The sequence below is a fragment of the Nymphaea colorata genome, chromosome 2 (genome assembly GCF_008831285.2).
Source record: "Nymphaea colorata isolate Beijing-Zhang1983 chromosome 2, ASM883128v2, whole genome shotgun sequence".
Taxonomy (NCBI): domain Eukaryota; kingdom Viridiplantae; phylum Streptophyta; class Magnoliopsida; order Nymphaeales; family Nymphaeaceae; genus Nymphaea; species Nymphaea colorata.
Genome location: NC_045139.1, coordinates 3,433,023 through 3,449,310, shown reverse-complemented (window position 1 = coordinate 3,449,310; position 16,288 = coordinate 3,433,023). Strand labels below are relative to the sequence as shown.

The 16,288-nt window shown below is 38.9% G+C and overlaps 1 protein-coding gene across 3 annotated transcripts; it reads right to left on the bottom strand.

Moving 5' to 3' along the window:
* Window positions 1-1,088: 1,088 nt before the first annotated feature.
* On the bottom strand, window positions 1,089-9,325 carry LOC116247977 (disease resistance protein Roq1-like). Of its 3 annotated transcripts, XM_031620485.2 has the most exons (8): window positions 8,731-9,325; window positions 7,032-8,145; window positions 5,182-5,487; window positions 4,635-5,078; window positions 3,829-4,542; window positions 3,203-3,746; window positions 2,775-3,106; window positions 1,089-1,726 (listed from the first exon to the last, which is right to left on the bottom strand). In XM_031620485.2, the coding sequence occupies exons 1-8, from the start codon at window positions 9,237-9,239 to the stop codon at window positions 1,265-1,267; spliced, it is 4,425 nt and encodes a 1,474-aa protein (XP_031476345.1). In that variant the 5' UTR covers window positions 9,240-9,325; the 3' UTR covers window positions 1,089-1,264. The 3 variants fall into 3 exon arrangements, 2 of the variants coding, with proteins under 2 accessions (XP_031476345.1, XP_031476344.1); XM_031620484.2 differs by having other exon boundaries at window positions 2,775-3,746; XR_004170949.2 differs by having other exon boundaries at window positions 1,589-1,726; window positions 2,619-3,746; window positions 8,731-9,324.
* Between the last annotated feature and the right edge of the window lie 6,963 nt (window positions 9,326-16,288).

Here is a 16,288-nt window from a genome sequence, read left to right as displayed (position 1 = left end):
TATGAGGAATTTCATGGTTGTCTTAATGTAAATATCCGCTTAAGTGATTACGTTTTGGGATATTACGTCATTTTATATGGTATGAAGTAATTTTATAATGTATAGATACCTATATATAATTACGAACTCTTTGATGAGTTGAATCCGTAATTGCTCTTAATATAAAATGGTAGTGGTCCTTGGGGTTGTGCGGTGATTGAAAGAAACATTTGTTTCTAGGGTTGTCTCTTCCCCATCTGAGAGAGACCTCACGTGCGATGCAAAGACCCTGGAAGATCCTACTGCAATTCGATCGTCCATTTGTTCAGATAGATTCAGGTACGCTTCCTCTACAGTTAAGATTTTATTTCAATGATTTAACATAACATAATCCTGTTTAGGGCAAATTCGTTTTGTGTATACATGAGGGAAATCTCCCAACAAAAACTACTCACTTTTTAAAAAGATGAAAAATTACTCGGAAAGGACATGCTACTGCATATCTTGGTCGCCAGCAAAGCAACCTTTCTTTCTTCTTCTACTTAGTTTTTGGCTTCACATGGCTTCGTCCAATCTTGTCATCATTTCCAGCACCGGCTTCCCCTGCTTCCGCGATTCTCATATCATTGTTTTCTCTTTCGACCCATAAGCATCATCCAGCCCTTGGCGTCACTCAAAATATTGGGCTGACTCGGAGTTCTAATGGTTTTGCGTTGTAGTTATTCCAATTTCATTCTTTTTATATCAGAAAAGAAAAAACAGAAAATCATATATGAGCACTGATGACGGGACCTATGGTGGAGGCAAAAAAGTCTTGAGAAAATTCCAAGCTTGTCTACAACTTAGGATGAGATTTTTCCTTTTTTGTTTTGATTTAATTTTAACTTGAGATCGGAAGCATATTTAGGAAAGATCAATGCATATATTAGGCAACTTTGACACTTACATGTGCTTTTCATATAAGCGAAAAAAGAATCAATGGTTTGTATTAAACTAAAACTTCACGACAAAGTCCCCCCCAAAAAAAAAAAGACTGGGCAAGGTACCACGGTGGCCTTTCATCCAGAGATGCAGGAAATGAGGTAGCTTGGCTCACTTCTCTTTTATCTTGATTTGGGATTCAAAGGGTGTGACAATAGGAGCGCTAATTTCTTAGATGCTCATCAAACATTTCCCGACAGAAGTAAGCATATTATTTTTCAGAGAAAAAATTGCAAATAAACCTAACACATTGTCATTAAAAAAAAAAAGACATGGTAATATTTAAATAATAGATGGAACAAGTTCAAGTGTGAAAAGATATGTTTGCTCGCACCATCCTGAACGTTGGGTCTTGGCAAGATATGTGTAGGGTTGGGACTCGAGTGGCACTTGTTGGCTCCAGCCTCAAGTGCTTATTTATCTCATCGTCCTTCCCAAACCTGGCCGTGTATGAATGGTAACCAGCATATGGGGATTCAAGGTCCTCCCTTAACTGTAGCGCCATCTGGGGCCGATCAGCAGGTGGAAAGAGACGTGACCTTACAGCTACGCCAACATTTAGCACGCTATCATCTTCTGGGACTTTGACAACATGATCCATTATTTCTTCCTTGGACTTTCTTTCAACTAAAACGCCCATTTTTTCAAGTTGCAGGCGCTCGCTCTTCAAGCGCCCTCCTCTCGGAAACGGAAGAGATATTGTCTTCACACCACTCCGATTTTTGCAACCAATGCGGAATGCCTGGAGATCATGAAATGCTGCCTCCTGCGTAATCAATAAAGCAAGCACATTCAATAAAAAAAAGAAATATGAAATTTTTATTTAAAAAAATCAGATAGCAAAAGAATATATATATATATATATATATATATATATATATATATATATATATATATATATATATAAACAATGTTAAAAAATCATAGAAATATGTCATGTACCCCTCAGATCATAACCATTAACATCAAATTTCTATGAAGTTTTTATGTGAAAAAAAATAGATGGGAAAAGAATATATATAAAAACAATGCTAAAAAATCATGAAAATATGCCATGTGCCCCTTCAGATCAGGCCCAGCTAAAAATTTCAGATATGAGGATGTCAGCAACATTGGCAAGGTGATAGCGTTCGTGCTATTGCCTTCGTGAATGTACGTGTTCGTCATGGGCTAGCTTCTAGAATCATCTGTGCTTTTTCATTTTAATTCAGTATCATTCTTAAGGCTGACTTTCTAATTAAAACTGACAGGTTTGAACACCTAAAAGACAGATTTGTTGAGGATAAAAAGAAAAGAAAAGAAAAAGAGATTACAAATTGAAAAAGAAACATAAAATCAAACAAGAAACAAACTGAGAAGTTTGTCTAGTGAGGCATCACTGTTGTAGGAAGTAATCATAATCTAAGTCACATGGTATGGGTACTATTTTGGTACAGTATAAGTACGGTAACTTTAGAAATGTGGGTATATATATATATATATATATATATATGCAAAATAAACACCAAAAAAATCAAAATGAAAACAAAAATTAAATAAACAAGTGATAATAGATAAAAACTTAACATATTAATGAACAACTGAGTTGGTAAAAATTAAATCAAGTAAAATTAAACAGTTTCAATCTAAAAAATACCCAAATTAGTACAAGTACTCACTGTATGAATACAACAACATGGGTATGTGGACCTGATGTACCCAGGCCTTGGGTTATAATAGAACGCACATCAGGTGACCACCCCATCTCAGCATTTTCTTCTATCACCCGACCACAAGAGCCATCACTACTGCAGTTTTAGAGAAGCAAAGAATACCTTCAACTGCGACCAAATCTTATTGAGATCAAGATGCCAACAGCCATTCATGTATAGGACTTTCAGTGATCTTAAGTTCTGCAAGCCAGGAATTGCGACCAGATTCGTGCAAAATTCTACACTCAACTCCTCCAATGCTGTCAAGTTTGAAAGGTCGGGCACTGAAGCCAATTTCCTAGGGTTCTTAGACTGCATTTTAGTTAGCCTCTTCAAGTTGCCTAGCCAATGTGGGCATGTTCTTACCGACCTTCCCATGGGACTAGGTAGGCGTTCAAGTGAGGAACAACCTTCCAAGGATAGGCGCCGTAGGCAATTATGTCTTCCAATATAACCTGGTATTTGTGTCAGTGAAGTGCAATGATCAAGTATGAGCTCCTTTAAGACCACCGAAAGCAAAATACAAGGTAGTCGTTGAAGTGAGGAACAACCTTCCAAGGATAGGCGACATAGGCACTTGAGTTGTCCAACATAATATGGCATTTCTGTTAATGAAGTGCAATGGTCAAGTATGAGCTCCTCTAAGGCCACCGAACTTTCAATGAAAGAAGGTATCTGTTTAAGTAAAGAACAACCTTTCAAGGATAGGCAACGTAAGCACTTGAGCCCAACAACATAATCTGGTATTTCTGTTAATGAAGTGCAATGATCAAGTATGAGCAGCTGTAGACTCTCCAACCTTACATTCATCCTGCTTGCTTCAGGTAGGAACTTGATTTTTGAACAACCTTGAAGGCTGAGTCGTTGAAGGGAATTCAGTTGCAAAATTCCACAGGGGAGAAAACCTAAATTTGCACATCCGACCATGCTCAGCAAGATGAGACGTTTCAGTTGTCCAATGGATTCACCAATTTCAAGTAAGCATTCACAATGGTCAAGAATCAACTCCTCCAAATTTGGGATCCGAGCCAAATCAGGTGTCTTGACAAGAAACTTACAATAAGAGAGATTGACAACTTTTATTTTCTCTAAAACCTGCAAAAAGTATTGCCCAGTACAGTTATGCATCGGAAAAATTTTGATTTTCACAAGAGTAGCTACCATATGACTGACTTACCTTTGAAGTTTCTTGTCGTGGCAACCGTGTTCCATGCCGTTGCTCATACCATGAAGCATCAATATCACCAAAAATCAAGGTAAGGATAATAAGTTCTTCAATAATCCAATCAAAAAACAGCATTTGTTCTCCGCATGGGACATTCAGTTGCATCAATATGTCATCTATGCGTTTCTCCATCCTCGTTGAATATTCAATGGCATCAAGTTTATCTGCTTCATGGAGATCGAAGAATATGGAGAGTCCAATCTGAAAATTCCTTCTAGATATGCTGATAAATGGCTTCATGTTCTCATCTCTAAACTTGCTTCTTTTTTGAACTTTGACGTCAACTTTTGTTAGCTCAAAATTGTTGGCAGCTTTTACCTTCATAATTATGGTTTTGCCTCTTGGGACCTCATTTATCTTATCATTCCTACCAAAATTGATTGTATAGCAGTCAACATACACATCGTCCTTATACTTAGAATTGTCACAGTGAGCTTCATGCATAGTCTCCAAGAGGACCCCACGTTTTGCCGTATCTTCATGACGAACGTGCAATTTGATGGTTCTGTTCTCGCATGGATCGCCATAACCATGGCACTGTAAGTGTTGTAAAAGCAAGGGGTCATTGATAGAGCCAACTGGAAGTAGGAAAGAAAATTCTTGCTCATAAGACGGTGTTCGACTTCCAGAAATGCCGAGTTCATCCCATTCTTTAAATGCCACATCCTGAATTGGCAACAGAGACATAAAAGCCAAAAACCCCTTAAGGAAACATGTAGATACACACACAAACACAGAGACAGTGGTAGAGAGAGAACCTCAAATAAATGTTTCCTTCTGTGGTCAAGGCCTTGGCAGCCATCTATGTGCAGGCTTCTTAAAGACTGAAACTTGAGAAGGTCAGGTAGAACTTCAAGGCTTTGGCAATCTCGCAAGATGAGCTGCTCGAGTTTCAAAAAGCCAGTAGTGGAATTTGTTGGCAGAAATTGAGGAAAAGCGACAAGAGTGCTGCATCCTTCAAGGTTGAAAACTACAAGAGAACTCAACCCATATATTTCGTTGGGTAGTTTCTCCAAAGATACACACTCCCTTATGCTGAGAAAGACCAACTTTTTTAGAGACCCAATGGAGTCATCAACTTCTTTCAACATGTTACACTCATCAAGTATAAGCTTCTCCAGATTTGGTGCCATAGCAAAATTGGGAGTGGCATTGAGACATCCACAACAGGAGAGGTCAAGAACTTTGAGTCCATCAAACAACTGCAAAAATGGTTTATGAATGTTAGTCAATAAGCAACACTCTTGAATATTAAAAATTACATAGAGTGCCAACTACTATACATATATTAGATCAAACGCAAACCTCTTTCCTTGGTATTGAGCTTGACCATGTTGGTGTTTCAGTCCACAATTGGCTGATAAAACTTCGAGAAAGGTTAAGGACCACAATGCTTTTAAACTTGCTTTCAAGTGGAAGAGTTGGCAAGGGACAACCTTTCCATTCTAACCATTTCAAACTTGCAGGAAGATGCTGAAATTCACAGTAACTGAAGTTGGCCAAGTTGATAAAGAGTATTCTAATTTCAGACATCAATTCAAAGGCTTCGGTGCTCAATTTCGCCTTGCTTTCCTCACGTGAGTTGAGAAGGATGCCTTGAATCTTGTTTCCCTGGAATCATGACCAATTATATTATATTTGCTTGTGATCACATTTTCGCCCCCAGCAATTTGTTCATGAAGAAGATCCATTAAAGTGAGACTAGAGAAATTCACCTAAAAGCAAGTATATTATAACTGGAAGGGAGTCGAAGCTCATCATTCGAAGGTACTCAAGGTACCGTTTGGTTGCTAAAAAAAAGTGGCAGAACAGATATGAACCTCACGTTCCAAGGTGAAGCCCAATGAATTCAAATCAAACCTTGGAAAATAGGATAGCAGAACAAATTGTTTTACTTGTCTTCCAGTTAACTTATTCTGTGTTACCTACACCTCTCAGATAGAGCAAACGCATTGATCAAGCACTTTTTTCCATTCATCAATTTAGAGCTTAGGTTTCAATTCTCATATAGAAAGTTATAGTTGATCCCGTCTTTTATTAAAAAAAAGTGATTGAGTTTCTTTACATACCCTTTCGATTACTTTATCTATCATTCCAGGCTAACCAATTATCTTACTTTATCTATCATTCCAGGCCAACCAATTATGCTACGCCCCCAAGACAAAAGCTTGTAAAAAAGTCATAATCAATAATTTTCTTTTACTATAGCCTAATTAGTTTCACATGTTTATGTCAGCATCACCCAAAATAAAATAGTGAAATATGCGATTTACTTTACTAAAATTAGTGAATAATGGTTTTTTTCATAATATAGATAATATATTTTCTAATTGAAAAATGGATTTGTGTTTTGAATGCCATGCAGATATCCTTTTTAATATTGATTAAAGCTTCTCAATACTTTTTCCATTTCCTATCTTTGTCCTTTATTTTTAAAGTTTGTTTGCATTGACGAAGTTATCATTTTATCTTTAACGATCTTTTCATAATATAGAGCACGATATTTTTTTTTGCCACAATTTATTATATTTTTTATTATCATAATTTGTTATTTATGACTAATTTACTATTTTATTTTTATTTCTAGATCACGGACAGGTTGCTATTTTATGTCGACATCATTTTGATTTTTCGTTAAGGTTTTTTTCAATAACTCGAACTTGTATGCTTTTGACAAAGCGGGCCTTTGTCTTGTGGGTAACTTCTCGTGAGCAGTCCTGAACAGATATACTACAAGTATTCAATTTGATCCTGCTATCTTACCAAATGTTTTTAATGTAAAGGAATTCATGTATTCATGCTCTATTGCAATCATAGCATTACAAAAATTGCAATTTGAAAACCGCATCACGTACTTACAGATCTGCTTACTGAAAATAATAAAAAGAATAAAACATCTTTTTGAGCAATCTTTCGAAAAATGGATTTGCCTGATAGAAGATCATATTCTTTTGAAGAACAAAAATTGTTTTGAAAATATAAAAATTACTTTGAGCTATGACCCATGTTGTGAAAAAACAGTTTATAAATCGAATCAGTCGATTCGCTGACGAATCAGTTGTGCATCGACCAAAAATACTAAATAATAAATATCAAATCGAATCACTGATGATCTTTAGAGAAAGAGAAATTGATCAGATCAAGTCTTAATTTACCTGAAGCTTGGTTAAAGCTTTCACCACGTCTTCTTCACACCATAATCTGCTGCGCTTTTCAGGGTGAGAAGGATTTTCTGTCATAACGATTTCTCTTCCCATGTCTCGTATTTGGTCATGCATTTCAAACTTTCCCTTGTTAATCTTAATAAGGGACCTATTTTGCAAGCTCCTTATAGCTAGGTGTGGCAAAAGATTGTCACCATCCCACATATAGATGGCGTCCTCTGAACTTTTGCCGACAAGAAGGCATGCAATATCCAAGAAGATGTACCGCTCATTCCATTTTAAACTATCATAACATATTCTTAATTTTTCATGAACTTCGCTAACTTGACGACGTGATCTCAAGTCTTTCAGCAACTCGTCACATTCCTCTGGCGTTTCGGCTGTCTTAAAAAGTGAACCAAACACTTGGACAACTAATGGCAGCCCATTGCTAATTGATACGACTTCCTTGGATAACTTGGTATACTTTTCTTGGGGTTCTTGATCTCCAAATGCATGATATTTGAATAGCTGAAGCGATTCTTCCCCATCCAATTCCTCAACCATATAAACAGCATCATCCTGCAAACCTGCAAATTTAAGTATCTCCGCTTGCCTCGTAGTGACGATGATTCTACTTCCTGGATGAAACCAGTCTCTCTTGCCAGCCAAAGCATCGAGCTGATTTTTATCATCGACATCATCAAGAACAAGAAGAACAGTTTTCTTACTAGCCTTTTGTTTAATCATTCCGACCGCTTTACTTGAGATATTCTCATTTATTTTATGTTTGTCATGCGAAAAATCCTGAATAAGCTGCTTTTGGAGCTCCATTGGTCCTTTAGATTTGTAAACCTCTCTTACGTTTTCAATGAAGCTACTCGCCTGAAACTTGTGATGGCATTTATTATAGATGGCCTTGGCAAGTGTAGTTTTCCCCACGCCACCGACGCCATGGATTCCAATGATCCGGACGTCTTTTACTTGGATGTCCATAAGCTCCATCATCTTTTCTATACGGCGGTCAAGACCAACAAGATATTCTTCCTCCTGATCAAGGGGCATCTTCGATGCCAAAACAGTCTGAATCTTTTCAACCATTGAACTGACAAGTTCGCTTTGGTTTCTGCAAAAGAAAATTAAAAGAAAGTAACTTGATTTATGTTTGGGAAGAAAAACTTCATCAGGGGAATCACAGGCTTAGTCAACCCAGGAAGGTTCACCAAAAAAATCTCACAGCTATTAAAGGTAAAACACCCCTATAATGGTAAAAAAGGGATTGGCAAAAAGTATAGTTTCTCTAAATGGTCTAACTTTTGAAAAATGATTAGAAATACCCTTCACAAGACTATGAGGAGCAGAACATATGGGTTCAGTAACGTGCCTAATAAATGAATTATTTCTATAATTCATCGAATTATAGAAATATAATTTCATGCCAGTACTATTTGTGGCTCACAGTGAACATTTGCTTCCGACAGAATGGATGGAAAACTAGTGGACTTTCTCGGAAAGAAAGAATAGAAAATAACAGTTGTATTTCCAGAACAAATTTAGCATTGAGCAATTTGTATTTAATCTGTCTAATCCGATGCATCCATCACTTCCTAATGCTCTTCCAGACACTCTGCTTTAGAATTTGTATCGAATAAAGGAAAAATTAGGTGTTAAAACAGTGAAAATTGGAAAAGGTGAGAGAGGCGTGAATCACCCATTGTAGGCTTTGAGATCATAGCCGGAAATTCCTCCAACGTATTCCAGCGCGCGCTTCCATCCATCTACCTCTTCCCTTCTTTCCTTCTTGTGCTTCAAAAAGGCGGCCTTGAATGGGCCGCTCTGGTGTCGGACGTCCTTCGGATTGACGTCAAAAAAGACAGGAACGATAAGCCTCTCTTGCCCACCATCCTTACGACATTCTACCATCTTGGCAACTTCTCTAAGACACCACTTAGATTCAGCATAGTTCTGGGAGAAGATGGGAACCAAGAACCTGGACCTGCTTATTGCATCCAATATCTCCTCAATTTTCTCCCCCTTCTGCAAATCTAAGTCGTCAAAGAAGGCGTGTATGCCTTTCTGATCAAGGATATGACGGAAAAGTCCGGCGAAGTTCTTGCGGGTATCTTCTCCTCGATAGCTCAAGAAGACATCGTACTCGAAGCGGCCATGGAAATTCCTGTGTAAGGTCGACTTAGAAGGCCCTGCCTTATTGCTCTGCATTAATGCTATCTTTTCAGTCGAAAACTCCTGCTCTGCTTAGATGCAACAACAGTGGATGGAGTCATTTATGAAGAAAGGGGACAGGGAACTTTCCTCGCCGGCTTGTTTTCGAGAGCAGCTTCCACTGGCTATTTTCCTTTTTTTATCATTTTTTTAGTTTTTTCGACCATTTCATGTGATGCTTCTTAGCCAATTATCTTATAATTTATTAAGACAAGTCCTCTTAAAGTTTGATAAGATGTTGACATCTTTTTAAGTTTCATTTTCTAAAAGAAATTTCAATTTCCATTCCATAATGCGGCATGTTGCATTTCAGAATTTAAAAGAAGCTTTGAGCTCTCAATTTTAACAATTTATCTCCCGTGAGGCATGAAATATTTTCGTGAAACTAAGGCAATAAATGCCATGAACAGGGCATTTGACGAGTGGAATAAGTTTTTGAAGCGTACTTTGTTGGAAAGGTTTGCGCACCAAAAAGACCCCCAAAAATTCACTACCAAGTCACTGAATCAGTAGATTTCTCTCTCTCTCTCTCTCATTTGTCCTCACAAAAACCCCAATTTCTCCCCCAAAATTTTAGGAACCCAATAGGTAAGCTTTTCCTTCTCGTTTTCAGCACATCAAACGACCAATAAGCTATGTTATTCATCAGTCCACTTCAACATAAGAGTGTCATTACACAAAAAAATTTTAAAATCTATAGAAAAGAAACATGATGTGGAGTTTCTGACCATATGATCGGATCTGGATGATAAAAGGATAGGATAACTACAACTTCTTGAGAAATTTAATTGCACAATGACAATGGAATGATTTTTTAATGTTAATTCATTAAAGTGGCAGGAAACTTCTCGTTTTTCCTTAGGTAGGATTGTACGATCCTTATCTCTTCGTAGTGAAAAAACGTGAAAGAACGTGAAAAAATGCGTTAAAAACATGTTTTTCTTAGTTTTAAACGACCATAACTTATCAGGTTTTTTTCATGCTTTTTTAAAAAAAATATGGTTTAAACATGTCATAATTGTCTAAGGTCATTTCAAATTTCCTTTAAGACAAGTAGCTAGTCCACTTGAACTAGGTCTGGGCGTCGGGCTGGGCAGGCCCAGCCAATAGGGCGACCCGGCGGCGGCCCGCCAGGCCGGACTCCCTCTCCCTCTCTGCTCTCTCTCCTCCTCTGGTTTCCTTTTGAGTCTCTGCACTCTCTCCCTCTCCTGTCTCCCCTCTGGTTCCCTCTCCCCCCTCCCCCTCTCCCTCCCCCTTCTTTTCTCTCTCCCCCTCTCCCTCCCCCTTCCTTTCTCCCTCTCCCTCTCCCGTCTCTCCCTCTCCCGTCTCCCCCACTCCCTCCCCCTTCCTTTCTCCCTCTCCCGTCTCCCCCTCTCACCCGCTCCCTCCCCCTTCCTTTCTGCCTCTCCGTCTCCTCCTCTCTCCGTCTCCTCCTTTGGTTCCCTCTCCCGCTCCCCCTCTCCCGTCTCCCGTCCCCCTCTTCTCCGCTGCCCCTCTCCCCTCTTCTGGCAAGCCAGCCCGGCCTGCCAAACGGGCCGGGCTGGGCCTGACTTTTGGAGGTCAGGCGCCCGGTACCTAGCCCGACCCGGCCCGGTACTCGGCCCGACCCAGACCCAGCAATATTATTGGGCCGAGCCCGGGCTTAAGCCCGACGAGCTGATTCGGACCGGGTTTTAGCAGGTCGGGCCGACCCGACTCGGCCCGATGCCCACCCTTAACTTGAACCAGTTGAACCAGCAAGGAGCCAGAAAGGTCTTGAGAAACAACTGTGTGGTTAACTAAGACATTAAAAAAACCAACTCTGTGGTTAACTAAGACATTCAAAGGATGATGGATGAGTAGCTAGCTAATGGAAACCAAAAGAACGAACAGTTGAGTAAGTGAGAGGTCAGTTAGAGGTTCTTACTTTCCCAAGCAGCAGTTGTGGAGATTAATTAAGGCCATGAAACCATTTCCATCTTGAAAAAAGGCCATGCTATTTAAATTTGTTCAAATAACAAATATGGTGAAAGTTTCCATTTGATGTAAAAAGTCCCAGTAGGACAGGGACCCCTTTTGACTTGTCAAAGTTCCTTCTATGCATATGTTAAATGACCATTTTGCCCCCATTCATGAGTTAAAATTTCAACTACCTAAATTTATGGCTCCACCCCCACTTTTAAATACACCCAACAATTTAGCAAGAAATTAGTTGATGAAATCTTTGACTGACATTAATTAATTGACTATCAACCTGACCCTTTGACTGACATTAATTAATTGACTATCAACCTGACCAGTGATGATTTATGAATGGGGCTCGCTTCTGCCAACTAACTTTTGGACTATATGTTTGAGTTATTTCTTTCTCTATTCAATGACATTGGGTCAGCCTCATATCTATTCAGATCGGCTCGACCCACCTTGGATGTATATGGTCATGGATATGGCCATGCCTTTCAGCAGAAATTTTATGAATAATCGCCCCATGATATTTTCAAGTGAACTTCATAAAACACGCTCAACATTTGATGGTTTAACAAAGAAAAAGCTTCAGCTCCTAATTTTATTCGGTCAAGTATTAGTTCTCTAGGGTGCGTTTGAATGTAGGAACAATGGTACAGATTACCGGTTTTGGAGTCATCCTAGTTGAAAGTTACGCGGGTCGAACTTTTTATCCAAGCAAATGTGACTTGGCCTTTAGGGCATGTTGCATCACTGGCAAAAGTTACGCGGGTCGAACTTTTGCGGGTATCAATGGCAGAAATTAATTAAGTCCACGAAACTATTTCCAATTACATGTTCATATGTAGTTTCCATCATGAAAAAAGACCATGCTATTTAAATTTTCTTCAAATAATGCATATGAAATTAAATAATCTAAATCATTTCGGCAAAAATTTCCATTTAATAGTCTGCCAAATTTTAAATCCTATTACCCAGTGTAGGCAACAGACCCAGTATACCTAATGGGTAGTTGGGTACCCGGCCCCCGTGATGGGGCAAGCTTGAGCTACTTGTTTGACTCTTGGTTCTCACTTCTCTCCTTTTTTTTTTTTTTGGTCCTCACAAAAGCCTCAATTTCTCCCCCAAAAATTTTAGCAACACATAGGGAAGCTTTTCCTTCTCGTTTCAGCACATCAAACGACCAATAAGTTATGTAGTGTCTGTCCATATGTTTAAAAAGGGATCGGATATGGAAACTGATAAAAGGATGGGATTGAGAAAAATGAGAGGACTAAAGAATATTTCTCACGTTACATTTTCAATGAGCTATTACAAGTATATGTACAAAAGAGATTTACAAGATCTACGATTTTTTGAGTGGATGAAGGATTACTTAAAAGGAGGATTATATGGGAACAAATCTGTGCGTCTCCCTTTTAAGTAATTTCAGTAATTTCAATTTATCAATTTCCCTAACACCTTCCTTGATTTTCGTTTTTCTATTGATATCAAGATCCTCAACGTCTTCCTTAATTCTGGTCTTTCCATTGACATCAAGATCCTCAACATCTTGAGTGATTTCCTTGATCTTCACCACTTTCATATTTTGAATATCCCTAAAATCACGTTGTGCTGATTTACTCTTATCATGCCCCCTCAAACTGGGTGGTGGGTGAATGACACCCAGTTTGTCTCTGAGATATTCAATGGCGGATCTAGATAAGGCTTTTGTAAAAATATCGGCAACCTGCTGAGATGAAGAAACATATTGAGTAACTAAGGTCCCCAACGCCACTTTCTCTCGTAAAAAATGATAATCAATGGCAACGTGCTTCATTCTTGAATGAAACACTGGTTTAATGCTGACTTGTAAGGCGGACATATTGTCGCAGTATAAATGCGAGGGATCAGTAATATGAATGCTGATATCTTTGAGAATGAAGGAAAACCATGTTAACTCTGCTGCTGCAGAGGCCATCGATCTCTATTTTGCTTCAGTTGTAGATCGAGCCACCGTTGGTTGTTTTTTAACTGTCCAAGAGATAGCATTTGTGCCAATGAATGTACAAAAACCAGTTGTGGATCGACATGTTTCTTGACACCCAACATAATCTGAATCTGAGTAGGCATGCAAGCGAAAAACTGACTGAGGTGTAATTATACAGCCGAGTTCAATAGTCCCATGAACATATCGAAGGATTCTTTTAACAAGCATAAACTGACTTTGAGTAGGATGCTGCATATATTGGCTGACATAGTTGACACTATAGGTAATGTCAAGACGAGTGAACGTGAGATATTGTAGTCCACCTACCAAGCTGTGATAGAGTATAGGATTGACAAACAATGGATCTTCAGAAGGTGGCCAAAAATTCTGAACTAGAGGAGTTACAGCTGGTTTACAAGCTATTAGATCAGCACGTTCTAAGAGGCTGTAAGCATACTACTTTTGATTGAGAAAAAGACCTTGAGATGTTTTGAGAACCTCAATACCAAGGAAGTGATGCAAGCTGCCTAGATCCTTCATCAAGAACTCATTACTAAGTTCAGTGATGAATTCTTGAATGAAAAGATTATTGCTGCCGGTCAAGATGATATCATCCACATACAATAATAGAATGATGGTTCCCTTTTTATGATGATAAATATAGAGAGAAGAATCTGAAATGCTGCAAAAGAAACCTTTTGAGAGTAGAAAAAATCCAAACCTATCATACCATGCCCTTAGAACTTGCCGAAGTCCATAGAGAGCTTTATGAAGCCGACATACATGGTCCGGTTAATCAACTACACAAAGTTGAGCTCGAACTCAACTCGTTTACAAATGAGTCGAGCTCAAGCCAAGTTTTTTCAAACAAGTTCGAGTCGAGCCAGAGTTGGCTCGACTCGTTGTGCAGTCCTATTGACTCAACTCAGGTCGACTATATAAGTATGTTGTGAAGGAGATTTTTTTGTTTATATGCTTTTCTTAAGCACATTTTTTCTTTGGATTTTCTATTAGATGGTCCTTTGCAGTTGAATTAGTTGAAAGCATTGCCACAAAAAATGTGCTCGGGTATTATACGGTGAGGAATTTCTTGGGTATAATACGGAAAAGTTGTATATATTAGGAATATCTCGGCAAATTTTTAAAAAATTTAAAACATTTAATAAATCTTAAAAATTATAAAAAATAAAAATTAATAAAAATATGCAAAAAAATGGCAAAAAAGAAAAAAACGCATATAGTACAGGTATTATATGGTAGTATACGTGTTTTTTGTTTTTTGATATTTAAAAAAAAACATGTTTTTTACGTTTTATATGACTGACTTGTTTTTCACGTTTTATACACGTTTTTAATTTAAGTTAAAAGAAACCAGTTAAATAATTAAAAACAAGTAGACAAGTTAATTGAGCGGAGTTCGAACTCAACGCTATAGTATGGAGTCGAGCTCAAGCCTCCTCCACAGAGCTCAACTCGAATTTCAATTATAACAATCACTAACTCTTATTGTTATTATATATAATACAGAACATGCACAAAATATAAATATACATAGCTAGTTCATTTTTTACATTCAAGTTATTGCTATCAAATGACCATTCTTTTTAATTTGCTTAAGAAAGTACCTATGAGCATGAAAATGAATAATTTTATTGTATTTTATAAAATCGTTCAGTAGCAGGTTAGATTACTTAGGCAACGCTCAAATCTATTAAAAAATATCCATGGGGTGGGAAATATTCTGAATTAATTAAAAAGTTGTGTCCCAAAAAGGTTCTGTTTTAATATCGTGTTTGTGAAATATATTTGCAGGGGTTTCAATATATTCAATTTGGACCAGATGCCTGGTCAAAATGTTTCCAAAAAATTGGATATGGAAAAATCTTAATATCATATAAAGAAATTAGATACATCCAATTTGAATTCGATTAAGGCCATGCATGCTTGTGATTGGAGTCGAGAAGCCCATGCTTGCTTGTGATTGCAGGCTTTTACAAAGAAAATAGTGAAAAGGGCATTGAGGTAAAAGTAAAACGAGACGGTGGGTAAAAGCACAAAGGGCGTGCAGTAGATCTTTTAGTTTAATCTAAGCCTGGGCATCGGGCCGGGCCGCCGCCGGGTACCCGGTACCCGGCCCGACTCGGTCTCGGGCCCGGGCCTTACTTTTATAGTAGTCGGCCCGTTAGTTACCGGGCTCGGCCCGGCCCGGTAACTAACGGGCCGGGCGCGGGCCAGCCGCTTTGATCGGCGGCGGCCCGCGAAGCCCGTTGTTTTTTTTTTTTTTTTAAATGAACTTCGTTACTCGTTAGGGACCTAGGGTTAAATAAAAATGAACTTGAGCTTAGAGAGTTAGGGTTTACTTTTCGACCTTCCATCGTCACCGTCGCTCGTCGAGACTCGAGAGATTGCATTTGCGGCATTGCCTCCTCTTCGCCCATCGGCTGCTCCTCCGGTCGTCGTCGTCGCCATCGGCTGCCTTCTCCGGTGACCGTGTGCCGGCTGCCGTGAAGGTCTTCAGTCTGTAAACTATCAATGTGCCTATAAAAGAACTTGATACTCCATGGTGTTTCATCATCTGAAGCTGTAAATTGTGCTGCCTCCTGCATTCGTTGTGTCTGAGTTTTTTCAATAACGGGCCGGGCCGAAGCCCATCTCAGCCCGCCCGGCCCATTATTAATCGGGCCGGGCCGGGCCGGGCCTCGGGCCTTGACCGAAGCCTGAGGCCCGATATGACTTGGGCCCGGCCCAGCCCGTTTAGAAACGGGCCGGCCCGTTTAGGTTATTGGGCTTCATTTTTACATTTTTATCGGGCCGGGCCGGGCCGGCCCGACCCGATGCCCAGCCTTAGTTTAATCCAAGATAAAATGGAAAGAAATATTGCACTATACACCATTTTTGTGTATGAAAGTAGTGCACAGGAGTTAATATGTCATAAAAGCGCATAACTGGCAAGATTGAAAAAAGAAAGGCTTAACAATAAAAGATGGTCAGGTTATACAACTAAAATAGAATAAACTTTAAAACACTATTGCCATGTTTAGATACTTTAGTGTGTAGCAAAATGACTCTTGCAATCAATGAAGAGGCTCGATTTGAATACCTATATGTGTTCACTACCTCTCATTGTTATGAT

Coding starts and splice junctions, on each gene's coding strand:
- LOC116247977 (XM_031620484.2), bottom strand. CDS start 9,239: ATGCAGAGCAATAAGGCAGGGCCTTCTAAGTCGACCTTACACAGGAAT. Junction 4,543..4,634: donor GAAGGAAACATTTATTTGAG/GTTCTCTCTCTA, acceptor TTGCCAATTCAG/GATGTGGCATTTAAAGAATG. Junction 1,727..2,774: donor AGATTTGGTCGCAGTTGAAG/GTATTCTTTGCT, acceptor TTGATTACGCAG/GAGGCAGCATTTCATGATCT.